The 21,633-nt window shown below is 34.3% G+C and overlaps 3 protein-coding genes across 4 annotated transcripts; 1 reads left to right on the forward strand and 2 right to left on the reverse strand.

Moving 5' to 3' along the window:
* The first annotated feature begins 3,470 nt into the window (after positions 1-3,470).
* On the forward strand, positions 3,471-5,184 carry LOC114722825 (mitochondrial inner membrane protease subunit 1-like). Of its 2 annotated transcripts, XR_003738187.1 has the most exons (5): positions 3,471-3,845; positions 3,928-4,152; positions 4,322-4,432; positions 4,512-4,722; positions 4,995-5,184. XR_003738187.1 is itself a non-coding variant. In XM_028908931.1 (4 exons), the coding sequence occupies exons 1-4, from the start codon at positions 3,720-3,722 to the stop codon at positions 4,551-4,553; spliced, it is 504 nt and encodes a 167-aa protein (XP_028764764.1). In that variant the 5' UTR covers positions 3,471-3,719; the 3' UTR covers positions 4,554-5,184. The 2 variants fall into 2 exon arrangements, 1 of the variants encoding a protein (XP_028764764.1); XM_028908931.1 differs by having other exon boundaries at positions 4,512-5,184.
* Positions 5,185-6,962: 1,778 nt separating this feature from the next.
* Positions 6,963-7,625, reverse strand: LOC114722921 (agamous-like MADS-box protein AGL29). Its single transcript, XM_028909041.1, has 2 exons — positions 7,356-7,625; positions 6,963-7,301 (listed from the first exon to the last, which is right to left on the reverse strand). Exons 1-2 carry the CDS (start codon positions 7,623-7,625, stop codon positions 6,963-6,965), a joined length of 609 nt encoding a protein of 202 aa, XP_028764874.1.
* Positions 7,626-17,206: 9,581 nt separating this feature from the next.
* On the reverse strand, positions 17,207-20,245 carry LOC114722922 (cation/H(+) antiporter 15-like). The gene is made up of 3 exons (XM_028909042.1): positions 19,733-20,245; positions 18,543-19,550; positions 17,207-18,448 (listed from the first exon to the last, which is right to left on the reverse strand). Exons 1-3 carry the CDS (start codon positions 20,243-20,245, stop codon positions 17,207-17,209), a joined length of 2,763 nt encoding a protein of 920 aa, XP_028764875.1.
* Between the last annotated feature and the right edge of the window lie 1,388 nt (positions 20,246-21,633).

Genomic DNA, 21,633 nt, shown 5'->3' on the forward strand with positions numbered 1-21,633 from the left:
TAATCTGTATGTAAGGATTAATGATGTTAGTAGGAAAAAAAAACTAAAGATTTAATTAAAAGGAAAAACCTATAGGTATCAAATTAAAAATTAAAAAAAGTACAGATGCCTCCAAAATAGTTCTTTTTTTAAATGTTTACAGATCAGGGACGTAACATGCAACTAATCCAAAATTTATGAGAGTTCTGTGCATATTAATTTTTTTATACTCCTCCAATGCTAAATATAAAATTCTTATATTAGTGTGTATAAGAATCTTATGTTTAAGACCGTTCAAAAGAGCGTAAAAGTTCAGAGAAAGTAATAAAAATTACCAGCGGCGAATAAGCAAAAGTCCCGAAGCATTAAAAAGGAATAACAATAAAGTTCAGCTGAAAAAGAAAGGAATCATGGTTGTATTTCTACTTAAAAAAAAAAAAGGAAAGAAAACAGATTAAAAAAAAAAAAAAAACAGAAGATGGAAGGATCAATAAGCCGGGTTGACCGCCACGAAAAGGTTGGTTACGGTTACCATTTTCCCAGCCCAACAGCTCGTCATTTTTTTTTTCATTTTACCTTTTTAGCCCCCCGCCCCCCGAAGGCTTGAACGAAGTTTCCTCTCCCTTCCTTCCTTTGTCAGTCCGCTGCCCCTCACTTTCAGTCTCTCCCTTCCTTCCTCTACCAGTCTGCCCTCTGCCGCCCCTCACTCTCAGTCTCACAGGCTCTCACCCTCGTCTCTCATTCACCTTCACAATCGCGACTCGTCGCTGCCACCCTGCTCTCTAGCTCCCGACCTCGGCGTTAGCGGCGGCGGCGGACTCGACGCTCTGTCTCTGCTTAAGCTTGGCGCGACGTGACTCCTCTCTTCGGCGTCCCAATCTTTCAATCTCCGTTAGCTGATGCTTCCTCGTCCTAATCCCTCTCTTCCCTTTGTTTTTGATTCATTTCCACCGTTTCGAACTCGTGAATTTAGTGGAGACCCTGTTAGTGTCCCCCAATCAAGCCAAGAGTTCGAGTGGCTTTCTCATCCTTCTTTACGCTGTATTGGGATAATTTGGATTGTATTTTTATACAATGGTTCTTCCTTTATTATAAGTTTAAATAAGAAATAAATAATAAATGATATTTTATAAAAAAGAAAATGACAGTAAAATACCATGTGAATTTCAAAAAGACAAATAAGGCACATGAATAAGCAAAATGACAAATAGGGCACTGGGTATCAATTTAAAATTTAGATTTTTGGCCTAATGACCAAATTGTCCTGTCTGAAAGTGAGAGAAAGCAAAGAGGAAGACGCTGATGAAACACGGGAAGAAGGAAAGAAGAATGTTGGAAATGCCATTATCTTACTCCTCCGCATCACTATTCTTTAGACATTGTTGATTTGGTGGGTTTTGATTGTGGGAAAGAGGATTTGTAGTAAGAGAGGGAGTGAACCTTTGGGATTACATGATTAGAAGTTGATGGCGAGATTGGATTATTCATTTTTGTGGCTGCTTCATGGTGAAATAGGAACAGGATTATTACATTTGAGGGTTTATATTCAGTATTCGGTGAATGATGAAGCAGAAATCAGAAAACAGTGGTAAGCAATTACGTAATATAACTGCTGTCATATGCCTGTTGGTTTTTGGTAAATCTCATTACGTGAATGGTAGATTTTATTATACATATAGTTAATTATGAAAGTTAATACATTACCCTGTCTGAAAGAACTCGTACTCTCTGAGATTGTCGTCGTCGAAGAGGTCGCTGAAGTAACACTAACTGTGATAAACAAGTAGGAAGCTTAAATATTATTCTTCATAGAGCATTTTCGATGGGTTCCCACAGCTTAAAATGTTATTGCCTAGCATTCCTCTTTTTGGTTCTGTCTCTGTTCTTCGCATAAAACCATTTTCAAAGAATGTGAAGTTGTCTGATTTTCTAGTATTATTAAACCATTTGTCCTGAATTTTACAAAACACATATTGTGATTTACAACTTTCGTAGTGAAAGTGACCACTTTGTTAATGGGTTTTGTAACCTATTTTTAGGAGATAAACAACTTGTTTGTAAAAACTAATAAAATTCCATGCTAAATTTGACAAAACATATAGTGGCATTTACAATTTCCGTAGTGAAAATGACTACTTATTCAATGGGTTTTGCAACTTGTTTTCAGGGGATGAGCAACTTGTTTCTAAAAACTAATAAAATTTCACGCTAAATTTGACAAAACACATAGTGAGATTTACAACTTTCGTAGTGAAAATGATCACTTCTTCAATGGGTTTTGCAACATGTTTTCAAGGGATTGGCAACTTGTTTCTAAAAACCAATAAAATTCCATGCTGAATTTTATAAAACATATAGTAAGATTTACATTTTTTGTAGTGAAAATTACCACTTCTTAAATGGGTTTTGCAACCTCTTTTTAGGGGATGAGCAACTTGTTTCTAAAAATCAATAAAATTTCACGCTGAATTTTACAAAACATACAGTGAGATTTACAACTTTTATAGTGAAAATGACTACTTTTTAAATGGCTTTTGCAATCTGTTTTCAGAAGATGGGCAACTTGTTTCTAAAAACTAATAAAATTTCATGTTGAATTTTACAAAACATATAATGGGATTTACAACTTTTGTAGTAAAAGTGACCGCTTTGTTAATAGGTTTTGCAACATATTTTTGGGGATAAGTAACTTACTTTTTACCACCAATAAAATTTGACGCTGAATTTTACAAAACATATAATGTGATTTACAATTTTTATAGTGAAAGTGACCACTTCTTCAATGGGTTTTGTAAACCTGTTTTCACTGGAAAGGTAACTTGTAAGCATAAATAAATCATTCAGTGAACGTGCACCTGAAGTACGTCACAATAAACATTGAACTATTAACTTTCATAATTAACTACATGTATAATAAAATCTACCATTCACGTAATGGGATTTACCAAAAACCAGCAGGCATATGACAGTAGTTACATTACGTAATTGCTTGCCACTGTTTTCTGATTTTTGCTTCATCATTCACCGAATACTGAATATAAACCCTCAAATGCAATAATCATGTTCCTATTTCACCATGAATCAGCCACAAAAATGAATAATCCAAATCCCGCCATCAACTTTTACTCACTCACGTAATCCTACGGTTCACTCCCTCTCTTACTACAAATCCTCTTTCCCACAACCAAAACCCACAAAATAAACAATGTCTACAGAAAAGTGATGTGGAGGAGTAAGATAATAGCATTTCTAACATTCTTCTTTCCTTCTTCCCGTGTTTCATCAACGTCTTCCTCTTTGCTTTCTCTCACTTTCAAACAGGACAATTTAGTCATTAGGTCAAAAATCTAAATTCTAAATTGGTACCTAATGTCTTATTTACCATTTTACTTATTCAGGTACCTTATTTGTTTTTTTGAAATTCACATAATATTTTGCTGTCGTTTTCCCCTTATAAAATTATATCATAAGTTCTTGGTGTACGGTCTTCGAACGCTCGTTTACGGGATGGGAAAACATTACAGGGAGACGGGGTTGAAACTTGTAAGGCACTAACAAATCCTTCGCCTGCTGAGGAGAAGAGAACGGATCCTCTTGCCGCAGTCCCTGGGCTTCCGACTCCGGCGGCGGTGTCCTCAAGTGTGCGTGGTCTGTTGTTGACGGTGAACAAACAAAGCTTTGATATTCTGCGTGCATAGGAGTTTCTGGGCCTTTCAGTCAGAGCGAGAAGTAGGGCAACGATGGTTTGGAGAAATCTGGAGCAAATTGGACTCACCCCCAAAGAATTAGGGCATATGGCATTCTCACTTGTCAAAATCTCCTGTTGCCTTCATGTCACTGCCACCTATCTCATAGACCCTGCTATTGTAAGCTCTCTCCCCCCGCCCCTCCTTGTTTGGATTATATTTCAGGATAAAGAGCATCAAAAGAGCTGGTTCGAATGTGCAGGTCGGTGGTCCTAGCATGCTTCCGACAATGGGTCCGATGGCTACCTTTTTATTGACCGAAAGGAACTCCCTGCGTTTTGGTAAAGTTGAGCGCGGGGATATTGTCTTGGTGCGGTCACCTGTAAACCCTCGAAATTTATTGACCAAGCGCTTGCTTGGATTGGAGGGTGATAGTGTCACATTTCTCGTCGATCCTAGGAACAGTGATAAATGCGAGACTATAGTGGTAACATTAATTTCTCATGCACATTTTTCAATTTTAGTTGATTCAGAAGGATTATTTGAAGAGTGATGTTGATATTTCGATGGTTTTGAACTTCTCGAATTTGTTGGTTTGTATCTTCGTGGTTGGTTATGGAGATTTTGTTTGTTGAGTGTTTGCCTCTCTTGCTTAGGTTCCTAAGGGGCACGTTTGGGTACAGGGCGATAACATATATAATTCCAGGGATTCAAGACAATTTGGTCCTGTTCCTTATGGTCTTCTTTATGCCAAGGTCTTTTGGAGGGTAAGTTCACTTTCTTTGTGTTCCCTCACTTTTTCTCTACTGTTTTTCGCCACTAAACTTCTATTTATTTTGCCCCTAGTTATGGCCACTTGGAGGTTTTGGACCCCTGGGCAAAAACTGATCGAAGAATTCAGCTATGCGAAGCACAATTCCTTAGCAATATTACCATTCTTTTTTGTTCAACTCCTAAAGGATTATACTGGCCTGAGCTTCGTTTTAACTTACGAGGTGCCGTTTCTCGTCCTTGGAGCTGTAAAACTGGTGATTCCCATAAGATGAAAGGCTGTGAGGTGGGACATGGTTCAGTAACTGTGCATCAGACTAAGCACATAAACGCCTGCAACGAGTTATTTTCAGCAAGATTGCATATTCTTTTATATGTATGCTAGGATTAGCTTATAAAGTTTCGCGGAAGAGCATTTGATGTCCTAACATTTAAATTGTTGTCCTATTGAAGAAGCTGATTATTAAAAATGAGGAGGTCCGGGCACAGCTGGCATTTTATTAATCTCAGTATGAAATGTTTTTATGTACCACTCTTACTGTTCTGTTTATTTCTCAGTCAAAAATCAGACATGCCTGGAGGCTTTGATGAATGAAAACCATGACAAGAACAGATGTCGGGGAATCTCCATTTTGAGGTTTTAGGTATTTTTTTCATGGGAAGATGTTCAAGGTATTCTGAAACTCTGGTTACCATGTATTCTGATATTTAAGGTGTAGTTTTCGTCAGTTCAGAACTAGGTATTAAGTAAAAACGTGCTAGACAACCTCTGTGTCATTAACCTTCAAAGACTGTCAAACTCCATACACATGTGAGCTCCCTTATACCACCATGATCCTGATGTCCCACAAGATGCAAATTCCAAAACGGACATTCTCCAATACAAGATCTTTTTGCTTCAGAGAGCTCCCCACAGCCTCATTGATTTCTTTGCTTCGCGAAGGTTTGGTTTCAGATTGGATTTTCTATGCCTAGTTCTGCAATATGCACCAGTTCCATCTTGAGTCAGTGCTCTTGGACCTTTTGTGTATCAAGATATTGGCTCCTGAATTAGTTGGGGGATTTGTTATTCATTGTGGTTCGAGTCTCAGTGATGAAGGGGCGAGGCTTCACTACCTGGCGCTTTTGACAATGTTTATTCCAGCAGTGGAGCAAGCTATTTGTGATTTTTTTGGGTTGAGTTGGTTTGATTTGAGTGGGTCGAGCCGCTTGTTATGCTTATTTCGACATTATCCTGTCTGGAACTAGAGCAGTTTTATTTATTTATTTATTTTTGCCAGAATAGAGCAGTTTTAAATGAAGTGACTGTTTCTGTATAATCCTGTCCATGTATGAATTTAATTATTCTAATTGAAAGTTTAATATTTTTCCCCAAAAAATGATTGGTGTATTTTAGAAAAAGTTAATTAGCTACCATATAAATGTTTGAGACTACAAAAGTACAGGGGAACAACATGCATATTGGGCCGGGAGACAGAGGGAGAGAAGGAACCTGCATGTATTTTTATCAGAGCTCGCTCATGGTGTATCAGTTATCACCAACAGAGACCAACAATTTAAAATATGGTTTAGTTATTAATTAACGCTTCTAATTTTGAATGTCGCCTGATAAAAAATTCATTGCTCCCAAAAATTAAATGTACCATCAAATAGAAAATATGTCCTTTATTTCATTTTAAAAATTAAAAATGGCTAATTCTTTTTTTTTTAACCAGAAAAGGCTAATCCTATTAAATCATGAACTACAGATTTTTTTTATAATTTTAAAGTTCAAAAGAGCCTAAAAGTTCAGAGAAAATTAAAAAAAATAAATAAATTACCAGCGGCAAACCTGGTACAACTTAAAAAAGAAAGCAAGAAAGAAAGAAAGGAAAGGTGCTTGGTTTTGTAGCCCAAAAAAAAGAGAAGAAAGAAGGAAAACAGATTTAAGAAAGAAAGGAAAGATGGAGGATCAATAATTAGTCTCTCATAATTAAAGAGCTTCAGGTTGTGATTAATTAATAAGAAAGCCAACATATCTCTTAAACCAAAATATGCATTACTCTCAATCCCCCATCTCTTTGAACAGCATTTGCACCTTTTAAAAAGGCATAACCAGATTTTCCATCCTTTTACATATTTTATATTCAGATTTAAACTTGGCAAAAAATTTTAAATATCATATGTATTTTTGCCAACGTTATAAATATTATATCGTAAATTCTTAATGCTGCATAGTATACTAATATCATTTTGATCATTTTATAAAAAATAATAATGAAGTTTGAAGGAGGCCGCCATATTTATAAATGATTCATAAACAAAAGTCGACTTTATTATTATTATTATTATTATTATTATTATTATTATTATTATTATAGATATCACACTATGGTCGAACAAGTCCTCCGACCAAAAATGAGCTCAATTAATGCCCCCATTTCACATTCTCCAACCACCTTCCTTATTCATCACCCCTTTTCCTTCTCCAACAAGACAGCCACAGAATAGTCAGAAGACAGACATAGAAACAGCCTTATAAATTTGTTAGTTTCCATTTTTGATCTCGCCGCCATCCGAAGCACTGGCCCCATCATCATCATGATCACTTTCAGCAACATTATTTTCTTCGTTCAACTGTAATTTCTCTGCAAGTACCAGCAAAGACGACGCAGCCTCCATTTCTCTCTTCCGCAGCTTCACGTCTTCCCTGAGTTTCTCCAGCGACCGCTTGAACCCCTCCAGCTTGCTCAGATCATCGGGACCGCTCTCAGGTCCCAGCCCGTACTTGGCCATCTTCTCCTCTATCGCCTTGTCCAGCCTCGCGCCCTTTTTCTTCTCTTCCTCCAGCTGCCTCGTCAGATTCATTAGCCGCTTGTTCAGTTTCTCCGCTTTTCGAGAAGCTTTCTTCGAAGAAGAAGAAGAAGAGGTCCCACCTGCCGGCCATTTCGCCTCCTCCTCGTCTTTGTCTTTGTCCTCGTCCTCGTCTTGGAGGTGCCGGAGAAACCTCTGAGTCACCACGTCGACGGACGGATGGCCGAAGGAGAAAGGTTTGCCGCCCGGCGAGAACACCACAATGGCGAGCTCGGCGCCGCACAGGATTGCTAGCTCGTTCGCTTTCTTGAAGAGCCCGTTCCGGCGCTTTGAGAACGTCACCAACCTCGACGCTGCGTCCTGCACCATCTCCATCTTGATTTTCCGACGACCCATTGGCTCAGTGACCACTTTCTTCTTCTTCTTCTTCTTCTTCTCTTTGACTTTGAGGATGGAGGAATGTATGGTATATATACACAAAGAAAAGACGCTGAAATTAATGTTTCTAATATGAGATTATTATTACTATTTATGGCCATTTTGGCTATGATGGTATTGGTTTAATTACTTTTCCCCTACTTGCATAGGTTGAAGAATCAACACTAAATATGGTTTGGCATTTTTCAATTCAGTTGTCTTGGATTTTGGAAAATAATAAAGTTGGTATGCCTTTATCGGTTTTTTTTCCTTCAACAGCTTAAAGTGGAGAACTGCAGGATTTTTATTTTTTTGGCTTTTCATTATGGTTCAGTATATACATTGCACAAATATTTAGTATTCCACTTTTGAGGTCTTTAAAAATTGGATATGTTTCTGTGCAACTCGTGTAAAGGATTCGTCTGGGCTGCCATTATTGGTCATGGAACCATGAGGACAGGGTGAAAGCATGCATGCAAAAAATTAAGGGAGTAGAGGCTGCTTTGTATAAAAACTATCTTATCACTTATTCAAAAGAGTTTGAACATTTTTATAATTAAATATAAATCATGTGACTTTCTTTCGTTGAAGCAAATAAATCTAGGGATCTTTGTGTTAGGAAAGAGGAATAAAATTAAAATGCTATCTTTCATCTTTAATATAAGAGCCAGATAACCAATTTGAGAAAATTAAAGTACTGTTTGGTATGAGGAAAATTGATAGAAGTGAAAGGAAAGAAAAATTTTAATGAGCTTTATTTAAAAAATTTAGAGAAGTGGTGTTTTAAAACTTTAATAAAGAGAAAAAACAATATAAAAAAGTAACAAAAATTAATTAAAAGCTTTTAACCTGATTTTTTAATTTTTTAAATCAACCTTATCAAAAAATTTTCTCCCTGGCTCTCCCCTCTCCTCCATTTGCCTCATACCAAATGGATCCTAAAAAAATTAGTTAAGTTAGTTACTTGTAACAAATATGTGTTAATTTTTCTGAATTATTCTTATTCAATCATAGAGTACATTGGAACAACCTTTGGTTGTGGAAACACATTATAATCAGTAAGGATATTTTGAAAAAAAATACATTATAAATTTGAGAGACAAAATAGATTGAAATCTTATATTTAGGATATACAACTAGCTCTTATATATATTTAGAACCGAAAGTAGTGTTAAATTTCATAGAAAATGTCTTTTTTAACTAGGGCCATGGCTTAGTAAATTGAATTACTCCTCTCATCACCCGAGTTGTTAAATTTTAAGATAGAGTTAATGAGATTTAAGATTTTTCATAATATTAATAAAAAATATTAAAAGTGATCTATAAAAATAAAATCAGCATGATAATTTGTCGGACTATTAAGAATATGTTTACTTTTGTGTGTAAAAAACAAAAGTTTATATCTGTCCTCTAAAGGCAAAGACTATGACGTTACTAATTAGTTGTATGGATTTTTTGTCTTAAGAATGTTTGAATTTCTCTCCTTTCATTTCTATACACATTTCAGTATCTTATTTGTCAAATATGTGTAATAAAAAATTAATTTCTTTTATTTGTATTATAAAGGTCTAAACTATAACCTATTAACCATTCACAGCATATTATTTTTCATCATTTTTGAGTTAAAAATAGCTTTAGAATTTTGAGACTTTTGATAGATGGAAAAAGCTTTTTATCCCTCTAAAGTTTGTGACATAAATCTCTTATCGCAACATTTTGAAAAGCATAGTTTGATGAAAATGCTTATTTTTCGAAATTGCAGTATGGATTAATATTCCTAAAATTGTTAGTTCGAGTTGACAATCAAAATAAAAGAGAACTCATTCTCATAAATGCTGCATTAAGGGGGTCAGAGGAGGCCCTCCTACCTTCGCATGCATTGATCTGCGTGCACTCACATCCGCTTATAAATCGTATTTTGATGTTTTAGTCAACGCATTCCCTTCGGTCAAAATTCAGTCTGCATTTAATTGTAATATGATCTGATTAATTAATAGGGTAAAATTATTTCAGATCGAGTCAACTAATTTATAAAACTTTAGAAAATAAGGTAAATAAGCTGTTTATTACTTTATTATCAGAGTGGTGACGCATCTTAACCTTTTTATTAATATTCTGTCTTTATTGTCTGTTAATTAGAGTGGAAGCTTTTTGTCTTAAATATAAATCACTTGCCGGATATTATATAATCATTTTTCAATTTTATTATTATTTAATTTTTAAAAAAATAAAAATGTGAGAATGATTTTTAAATATAAAAAGAAAATTTTTTAATAAAGGTAAATTTAAATTTTTAATGAATTTAATGTATTTTTTTATTATATGAAAAACTGAAACTGTATTATATAAAAAAGTGCGTTGCTTTCGGGAAAAAAAAATTCATCATTTTACAAAAAGATAAAAAAGATTAAATGCGAGAAGAGTGTGAAATTAAAATTGTAAAATTAATAAGGTTAAATTTGAAAAAAAATTAAAACAGGAGACAAAGAAAATTAATATCTTATATTTCATATTAAAACAGATATTAGATCTTTTTTTTTTAAAAAAAAACAGATTCTTTAATAATATATATTTTTTAAAATCAATAATTGCAAGCATGTAATTAATGCAAATACTGGGAGTATACGCAACAAGAAAGATTATTATGATTGGGAATTTATAAAGGGTTAAGGTGCGTCCAACACCCCGAACTATTTACCCAGGTGCGTCCAGTGGCCTAAAGTAATTTTGGGTGCATCCAGTGTCTTAAACTAATTAAAATGGTGCGTTCATATCCCAGACTAACAGAAATGTTATGTTTAACTGTTACTTTCCTGACTCAGCGTAAAGTTGACCCCAAATATTCTAAATGGCAGACATATGGACATTTGATGTATATTATTTTTACTTAAAATTGAATTTATTTCCTTCCTCTTCTTCTAAATAAATTGACTTTTGAGTAAGAATAATACACATCGGGTGCCTATGTGTCTGCCATGTAGAATATCTGGGGTCAACTTTAAGTTGAGTCAGGAAAGTAACAGTTAAACATAACATTTTTGTTAACCTGGGATATGGACGCACCATTTTAATTAGTTTAGGAGACTGGATGCACCCAAAATTACTTTAGGCCACTGGACGCACCTGGGTAAATAGTTCGGGGTGCTAGACACACCTTAACCCATTTATAAATAAAAAAAATTCCACTAAAAGCACGCTATATGGCTAAATCATCAAATGGCACGAGCACGACCTTCATTATTTCCTGTTTTACATTCCAATTCCACAGGTCTCTAAAAGCTTATTCTGATTTGAAGGGCATCTACAAAACAGGGCATTAAAGATATCATAGGCCTAAGCTTTCGGCTGATTCCAAATATTTGAGAAACTTTTTTTTCTTTGCCAACCAAATATTTGAGAAACTAATTAACTATGGAGTGTGGACTAAGTTACACGAATGCATGCATATCCACCGACAATATATTCCTACGAATTAAAGTTAAGTATTTTCCCCCACCACACACAAACTGTCTAAATGACACTATTATTTATACTACTTATGGTCCTAACTATAAAATCTCATTTGTAAATTATAAACAAGATCTTATAATTATGACTGAAAATAATCTATATGTATGGATGAGATTTTGGATTTAAATCGAACATTAACACATTAAATGGATCGAATGGTTAAAAAAAAAGGGTCTTCTGACATATGCAAATCAATATTATTGAAAGCAGTTGTGTCTAAAATTTGTTCATTAATGGTGCTTATATTTGACAGTGGAGGCAGTAACCTCCAAAAAAAAAAAACAAAGAAAGAAACTTTCAATCTATCAATATATCATTATGGAGTGATTGGCTCAACTGGAAGGAGTTGTTCCAACTTAAACTAAAAGTAACAGATTTGATTACTGTCCATATGGATCCTATTATGATTTAATTCCAATTAGTTTGATTTGTAATTTTCTGAAGGTTTGGCCACGATACTGGGTGCTCTTTGGGAAAATGAAAGGCTTTCAATCTTATCATATTCTCTCTTTTCTTCTCTCAATGAACAGATGATGAGTTGGTGAGATCAGAATCATTTGCTTTTGCAGTTATCGGAGTGAAAGTGCCGAAATATTGGCCACAGGAGTTTTATAAGATATTGATGATCTGGTAGTCTGATGCAGATTCTCCATTCTTCATTTGAATTTCAAAGCGCATACTTAGCATTCACACATTCGAATGACAATTCATCAAAGCTTTAATGCCATTCAATGGTGCTGCTTTTTCCCGTAACTACAAAAACTTAAAACTATCAACTCAGAATAAAACACAACGCACAAAACATGCAGCACTCACTGATTCTTCCGAGTTCATGATGAGGCTGCTTTATTATTATTAGGATTAATATAATTTTTGTCATTCAAGTTTACACTCATTTTTGTTCCAATCTTTTAAATTTTAAACCATAAGTTCTGATCTCTCGAATGGTAAAATTGTTTAAGATTTTATTGGGTTGTAGGAACCAATATTATAAATGAAAATAAACTTGAGAGACCAAAACCAAAATAAAGACAAATTTGAGAGACAGCGTTAACCGTTTTCAGATTTAACTTCCAATATTATCATTAGTTTTTGTTGTTGTCGCCATTCTTCGTTCAACAGAAAGATTATTTTATTGCGTTTTACTACATTTGATGAACACGTAAATTGTTGGCCCAAAAAATCTATGTAAGAGATTTTATTTTTTATTTAAAAAGTAATATATTTCATTAAAAAAAAAACTCGAAAAACAGGCTAGTTTTCTAGACGCACGTTCTAATCCCAGTTCGCTGCGCACATATTTAGGGCATTTGGCGGTTATCCAGTACCCACGTTTGCACACAGACGCCGGAGGAGTGAGGACCTTCTTCTGATCTTTGACCATTTGACCTCACCAAAAAACGCGGTTCCACTCGGCTCGGTCCCCTCCTCAGCCACAGCAAAATGACCCTAATACCCTCAACAACTGTTATATTATTCTCCCAGGTCATCTGATATTCGCCTCACCATAGAGACGCCATTCTAGAAAAGCAACGTGTTGGCTAAGAAAATTAGCCCAACCTCGAATCTACCTTTATTTCAACCTTCAATATAAAATCCCACCACCCCCTTCTTCCTCTCTCATCATTCCTTCGTCTTCTTCAACACAACACAATGCGAACTGTTCAACATTCTAGAGAGAGAGAGAGAGAAACCGTGACTGGTTCAGATATGGAAGGCAAGCATCATAAGGTTTCCAAGGTTGGGTTCTTCAAGAAGCTGAGCAGACACTCGTGGAGGTTGAAGTTTTATTGGTCTTCGTTGAGATGGAAGAGGGTTCATTTGCCTGTTTCGTTCATGGATGATGTTGTCTTCAAGATTGTTTCTCTGTTTGAGGCCATTGTCTTGGTCCTCTCCCTCGGCCTTTTCTACCTTTTCTTCGGCTGCCACTTCTGATTCTCCTCAATTATGAATTCTGAATTCCCACTTGCTCTGTACATCCCTCTGTTTTCGTTTCTTTTATTTTTGTTGTGCTCTGTTCTCTGAGTTCCAACTTGGGAACCTATCCAGTGAATATATATATATATATATATGAAAGAAAGAAAATGAAAGTCTTTATCTTCTTCTTCTTCTTGTTTTGTGTAATCATGGACGATTCCCCAGGAAAAAAAAGGAAGAAAATTTTAATAGTTTGAACTGGCTTTTGGAAGCAACCAGAGCTCTCAGATCAGCAGAGATCTCTCTATCTGCTCTGCTTCTTCATTCCGAATATGGATTATGAATTGGCATTGCTTTTTCTTCGTCTTCCTCTCTGCGAATGTGAGACTGCTTTGTGATAGTGACAATTGCGTTGCAGAGATGGGGTTTTTTCATTGACGAAAATGAACGGACTTCCAAATTGGGTGCGCATCTTAAATTTTGATCCAACTACATATATTTTTAACTAGTTTCATTTCTCACGGCTGCTATGTTATAGCTAGGTAATGCACATTAGGGAATTGTTCTGGATTCACCCCCTCTAGCTCAAATAAAACAGAGTTATATTTATGCATATTTTACCGATAAAAATTAAAAATGCTGTCAAATACAAGTATATCATATATAAAGGTACTAAAGAAAGAGAAATGACAGAACAGAGCAGTTATTGGAGTAATTATTCTTGGAAAGCCGAGTAGTAAAAGTATCTATTAAAGAAATTAAATCAATTACAGAAAAGATAGTTAAAGTTTTAACTTTTAAGACACATTCAAAAAAAAAAAAAAGTACTCATCGCGAAGACTAATAAATTAAAAAGACAAAAAAAAAATCTGTGGATGTAGGACATGTAAGGATGATATTCCATTCTTTCCAGGGTAGACGTGTTGGGCAACCAAATAAATGGCAATTCATCATCTTGGTGTAACCATGCTTATCTGCTAAAACCAGACCATGTATCAGGTTTAATTGAGTTAATTTTATTGTTAGGACTATATATCTCCTTCTCTTTTAATTATAAGATTCATTTAAAAGCTTCGACTATAATATAGGGTTAAGTAAAATTTTGACCTTGTCATTTCTCAAGTATAATTTTGCTCCTAGTCTTTTAACAGTACAATTTTATCCCTGATTTTATTTTTCAGGTGCAATTTTACTTTTAATTTTTTTTCTTGGGTGCAATTTTACCTCTAATCTTTAAGTGTAATTTTGACCATGAGGGGCAAAATTACACAAAAGAAAATATTATGGTCAAAATTGCACCACTAAAAAGATCATGCGTAAAATTACACTTAAAAAATAAGATTAAGATTAAAATGACACCTTAACCCTAAAATTTAAAGTCGAATTCTTTTTTATCTCTTTGATAGAAATATTTAAAAAAATATATTTTTTAATATATATTAACTATAAATAATTTTTTTAACTTTTCCTTTGAATTCTACAAATTAGTTGAAATAATTTTATATTTAAAATGTACTCCTTTTCTTTTCGTAAGAAATAATTGTAGAATATGTGATATTTTCTTTTATAAGAATTACTTAAAAACTGTCTCAAAATTTGTTCGTTAATTTTTTATTTTACTTCCATTTAATTACTTATATTATTGAATTTAATTCTTATACATTCTTTTTCCCCTACACATTTTTTCTTCTACATGAATCAGGATATTTTTGAATAAAAATAGGCTACAAATTTTAAATATTTATTTTCTCTAATTAATTTTAATCAACATTTAGAACAAAATAATTTGGTTAGGTGTATCTTATAAAAATTAACGGACAAAGTAATGAAGTATGCTTCTTACTTGCTAGCCAATAATTTAGAAGAAGTGGATTGGATGAAGCCGAGTCCATATTTGCAAGCAGGTGGACCAACCTCTCAACACTATAAACTTAATTAATGTATGTATTTTAATTGATTAAACTAAACCTGATCTTAATGGATGATTAAGTGTGCAATTAGCAACGAGCGACGTCGTTTTCCTTTTGGCAAAAATTAAAAAAAATTATTTTTCCCCCCCTAAAAAACGTCGCAGTCCACAGCGCGGTGTCAGGCTGACGTCAAAAGCAGAATCTTCCCGTCACTTTCTTCGCGATAGTGACGAATGTGATGAAGAAAGCTTCTCGCTTTTACAAGGAGGATCGTCTCCCCTCACTCTCGCTCACGTTAAATACTTGGGGGCTAAGGTTTTTTTTTTTTTTTTCAAATATCATTGGCCTTCCAAAAACATTCATTCAGTCCTCACGGTTTCAGAATTTCAAATGGGAACTTCATTTTTTAAAATTTTCCTGTAACATCAATTTTTTTAATTGTAAGTCAACACGGCACTTTGTGTGTGTGTATATATTTGTGTCGATATATATTTTTAACTTGTTTTTTTTTTGGCTAACAGTGGTCTATATTATTTACTTCAGTCTTGTAATTTACCATTTTACCCCATAGTATATCCATCATCTCAAGTTTTTTAATTGTAGCTGGTCAGGTAATCTATATTTTTTAATGTAAGTTTATAATTAAATGATAATGTAAAATAGAACTTGGCATTATAAATATAAGGAAATTAATGTAATTACTGTCATATATATTATATATTATTTCTTTTCATAATTAATTTTAATTTTTCTATTCAATATAATATCTATCAATATATAAATCGTATGTTCAGATACAATATATGTGCAATTAATCATGCCAACAACGCAACTTAATGATAGTACAAATTAAGTTTAACAATAATAAACTATTAATAATTGGATTTAAGGGTAGGGTTAATCTTTCACGATACAAACTAAAAAAAAATTCAAAAACATAACCTTCTTTAATGAATTGTCCCCCAACCCACCCTTAATGGATGATATTTTAAAAATATCTCTATTTAATTAGGAACAGATATATAAAGAATAAAAATTTTTCTAGACAAAAACAACGTTTTTTTTTGCATGTTTTTGGCGATTGACAAGAAGGGTGTATACTAGTCTCACGTTTGACCTTTGACGATCTACGATAAATCCTTCGTTGGCTTTGAATTGGTCAAACAACAAAGGATGCGCATCTATATTTCTCCCACTCTGTTTTAAACGAAGTTAATAGTCTTCAATGTTTTGGCCCAAAAAAAAAAAAAAAGTCTTCAATGATCATCTTAGAAGTCCATCCCCTTCATACGGATGAGCTTCATTGATTCACATGCATGTCTCTATGTTTTTCTATCATGATTTTCTCATTATATAAAAAGGTCTTAAAATTATTATCTCGAGTATGATGTCATTTTTTCAAATGGAAGAAAGAAAACTCACATAACTACATACTACCTTTGTTGTTTAATATAAAAACTTATTTGATTTTTATTTTGGTCTTAAATATAATATTTCAATTCACTTTGCTCTCATATTTATATATTTTTTCAAGGTAATTTGTATAATAATGATAGTTTTAACCAATACACTTAATTAGCAAGAATATTTTAAAAAATATAAAATATATTTATTACAAATAACTAACCTAACTAATCTTCTTAATCTATTTAAACTAATTAACTAGTTCTTATATTAAGGATCAGAACTAATGACATAATTCATGACGAGTATAAGCTTTCAAGTGGGGAGCTCTGAAATAATTATATATTAAATCATAAAATTAACTTTTTTGACTTGGTCAAACAAAAATATGTGCTTTTGCACCTCTCTCTTCCAGACTTTTATTGGGCATATGGGCTATAAACAGAATTATCAGACTCGCTTCAGTCAAGAATCATCTGTTGGAAACATGTATATCTCCTTCGTATGATTATCTCAGAATCTGTTTAAAAGAGACAGTTACATGAGAGTGAGATCCTCATAGATGAATCCTACTCACTTCATCTTCCGTATCCTTACCTCTGTCACAAAAATTTCTCCTTCAACCAAAAAAAGTCTGGAAGAGAGATTTTTTTTAAGCACAACAATAGAGTTAAAAGGAAAAACAAAATTCCTAATGTGAATTAAACTACTCACAAAATTCTTTTGTTACAAAGTAAATCAAAAAATAAAATCCTATGTCGCTTCTTTTCCTCTTTGCAGCAGGTTAGTTCATCAGAAATAACTCACCATGAGCATTATTCAGACATGATTAATAAGCGTACCGAATCCATCTTCCTTTGTTTCCTGATCATTTGGATGTTTCTGAACAGCATTTCCGGAAATAGTTCCATCATATCCATATTGCTGCACAATAAGCACAGAAGATTTAGAACCAAAACTGTTGGATGCCAATATGTCCCCTATTGCTCCAAGCTCAGGGCAATCACACCATTCCATGAGACCTGAGAATAACACACAGTTCCTCCCTCTTCCTTGTCCCACTATGTAAAGATGATAATCACCTTGGTCTAGCTCATTTAGTAATTCGGGAATATCCTCACCCACATGAAATTCCTTCTCTGAGTAACTTATGGAGTCTTCATTGTGTATTGCCTTGATTCTAAATAAGTCCACATACTCATCATCCAGATTTTTTTGCTTGGAACTATCCAGAACTGTGGATGATATCCGATTTGATTCCAACTCAACTTCCATACCTGTATGGTATAGCATCCTCACTAATGAGAGGTGAACGCCGGGATAAGTTGCCATTCTCCAGGCAACAGCTAAGGCTTCACGATCATCGGGTCCACCGACGAAGATCATGAGAATACGACAAGTGGTTTTGGATAGTGGGAATACGCCTCGATCAATGAAGATCCCCACAGAACAAGGTGGTTCTTGCATGATATTGTAGTTTATGTCTTTGTATGCACTATTCAACATTTCTAGACAGCCTCCTGTGTTGACCTGCTTGTGAAAAGGGAGGAGGATAAGGTTAGTGTGTTTTTCATTTGCTGTGTTCCATATGTCTTCATGAATGGTTTTATAGCTTGATAGAATATTGAATGTTTCAACTTGAACGGCATCATTTGACCCGGCTAATTCTTGGAAGGTGTTGTTTATGCCTTCGAGCTCAGCTTGTGATTGACTATGGTACTGTGTTCCTAGGGGAGAAACATGTTGGCTCATGTGATCAAGAAGCACGAAAGCGCCACGACTTGTAAGCTCAACAAGGTAAAGTGCACCAACATAGAGAGGGGAAACTCCTGAGGCATGGAAGCATTCAAGGATCTTCACCATGCTACTGGCATGGCGATTGTTATGCACACAGGCCAAAATTCGAAGTTCTGTATCAAGTCTTGAATTTTGTACTGTTCTCATTTTGTTCATCTTACATTGCTTTCTTGGTCTGTAAGCAATATTGGTGATAACTGAAGTTGCTATAGTCATTATCACAACAGCAGTGACTAGAATTGAATAGGATGAAATTGCCAAAATCTGCAAATAACACACATCTGAGTTGATTAGTCATAAAATTAAAGTGGCGTTTGATCAAATGGCACAAGTCAAACTTCAAAATCATCATGGATACCTCTCTGTCCCAACCAATATTGAGCATGATCAGAGCCATGACGCCTTTGGTGTTCATAAGCACTCCAAGACTCAAACCATCTCGAAAAGGAATACCATAAGCAAAAGTAGCGATCAAAGTGCTGAGAATCTTTGGGATGCATAATAAGACAATAACCATAACTGAAAATGTCCAATTTTTGTGAGATAGAGCACTTGTCAAGTCGATTCTCATTCCAGAACCAAAAAACACCAGAGGTGCTAGAACGCCAGAAGCAAAATCATCTGCTGCAGACATCATTACATTAGTGAATCTCCCATGAGGCAGAATCAATCCAAACACAAAAGCCCCAACAATGCCAGAGCCTAGGATGTCTGTAATATATGCACACATCACAGTTCCCATCAGCAGAAACAGTAGCTGATGATCATTCCATTCTTCCCGGTCGGTTTTTTGATCAATAATTGGAGAAATGACAGGACGTACCACAACAATGCAGAAAGTGATGAATGCTATGGTACCCACAACAGTGTACATTGCTCCAGCTCCATGGTTAAGGGTAAATGGAATCACTAACATAAACAGAAGCCAAGAAAAAGAGTCACTAACTATGGCCGCATCTAAGGCTGATCTTCCTAGCTCGGTATAGAGGAGCTTGAGGCTGGCGAGGATTTCAGCGAGCAAGGGAAAACCCGTGACTGTAAGACATATTGACCATAACAAGCAAGCTTTAACTGGATCATTTTCAATGGTTTCATCAATCTGAAGGGTGTAAGTTTTTTGATGCAGAGCAAATATGATCGCTCCCATTACCATTGGAATGATAACACCAGACACGGCAATGCTAAAGGCCTTCTTTGATGCTCGTAGGACGTTGTCTAAGTTCATCTGCAGGCCAGTTAAGAAGGCGTAGAAGATTAAACCTAAACTGCTCATCACGTTAACATCTAAAATCCCTCGAACAGGAAAAAGAAGGTGAAGCATTATCGGTATTTGCCCTAGTATATCCATGCTGAGCATGAAACCGGCCTGCACGTAGATTTGTATCAATCACCCACAAGTCAGAATGCAAAAGAATGATTCTGAGCTCCCTATTTTATTTTATGCAATTCTAACACCAAAATACCCAGAACAAAGGGAGAAAAGGAGGGGGAAAAAAAACAGAGAGATGTTATTAGTGAACAAAGCTGTGAATGCACGCAGATACTTACAATAACTTCAGCAACAAGACTAGGGAGGTGCAAGGGTCTAGCGATGATGATGAAAATGCGAGTGACGAATATGGTCCAAAACAATTGCACGGCCAGAATCGGAAGTTCGGATCCATAGATATCACTGGTTTTCCATACTTGATTGGCGTTTTTTACAGTGAGATTATAACACACATTGGGATTGTGGACAAGCATGGCTTCTCCTTTCTTTTCTTCTTCCGAAGGTGTTTCTGCTTTCTCCTCAGAGATGGACAAATAAGAACAAAGTCGTTGAGTTTCGAGAGGAACAACTGGGGATTTAAGATGCCATTGAGCAGAGGAAGAAATGAAACGAGTTGCAACGGCCTGCCAAATTCTGGCTTGCATTTGAGGTGGCACATCCCCTGTTTGGCCTTCGTTGCTGGATTTCGAGTGTACCGTTTGATCTGTTTGTAATGGTGTGCCATAAAGGTTTTCTCCTTCGCCATTGTACACCTGACCTGTTTGTAACGGCATTATTACCCCACCCGCCATTATTGTCATCTCATGCCTGTTACCACACCTGGCAATTTCATTAGACAAAAATTATATAACCATGCGTAACTAAGTTAAAGTATGACGTGCTTTATAATAAAAGGTGTTAAAATTATATTAAAAAGTTCTGATTTTTGAAAATATTTTAAACCCCCCTTACGGTACTCGTGATGAATTTTTTTTAAAGAAAAAATTACCCATAATTCCTAAACAAGGGGAAAAAATTAGATATTAAAATTTTAAGAAATTTAATATTCTTATGAGTTTGACTTGTAAATATGTAAGTTTGACTTGTAAATATAAAATGTTAAATTTGACCTGTAAATATGCAAGTTTTATCTGTACTGTAAATATGCATGCTAATTTGATTTGTAAATAATAAAATTTTAAGATGTTTTTATATTAATTTTTTTTATTTGGACCAATGAATAATTTTCCTCCTTTTCTTAAATGATGCCTGATGATTAATACAAACAGAAAAATTACCTTTATTGGGTTTTAATTATGTATATTGATTTCTTTTTTTGTGTGATGAAAAATTATCAATGAAGCTGATCAATTTAGTAAATACTAGAAGGATCAGTAGTCAAAAAACAGCTGGACACTACCAGTTTAATAAAATTATATTAAATATTTGTATAAAGTTACATTTATTTTAAATAAATTGTCAAAATAAATTTTCAAAATTAAAATACTGTTTATATTTTAAAATTATACTTAATCTAATAAAAATATTTTGATTTTATAATTTCTATACAGTTAGATAGTGATATAGTATCATCGGTTAATTCAGATTCAAGCATTGATAAATCTAAATGAAACAATTTTCCCCTTATAGTTCTTTCCTGATTCCCGTTTTTTTCTATTTATAATATGTAAAGATGTTGAATCCATATCACCCCATTCAATAAGCTTTGATGTTTTAACTTATTAGTACCTCTGGTACTAATTATAACGTTACAAACAAATTCTTATAATTATGATCGGAGGTAGTATTATAACTCCTAGAAGTTTTATACAATTTTTAAGTCATTTTCTTATTTTTAATTTATCTTCTACTTCTCCTATCCTTGATATAGGATCTAATTGAGGAATTGACATTGGTCCTATATATAAGATTTATTTTATATGTTCATCAATTTTTTCATCAACACTAATTGAGTAGGAGAGGAAGAGAAGAAATTAAGAAAAATGATTAGGATGTTTTAGAATAAACATATCGTATTACTCCTCTAGTCCTAAATATAAGACCCTTTTTTGGGTCTTATATTTAGGACCTGAGGAGTATCTAATTTAACTAACATTCTTAATTTATTTAAAATTAATTAATTAGATCTTACATTAATGACCAGAGGAATATAATTTTTTTTGGCCAAATTTATCTTCTA

The sequence above is a fragment of the Neltuma alba genome, unplaced genomic scaffold (genome assembly GCF_004799145.2).
Source record: "Neltuma alba isolate B1F8T4 unplaced genomic scaffold, ASM479914v2 tig00012116_pilon, whole genome shotgun sequence".
Classification (NCBI taxonomy): domain Eukaryota; kingdom Viridiplantae; phylum Streptophyta; class Magnoliopsida; order Fabales; family Fabaceae; genus Neltuma; species Neltuma alba.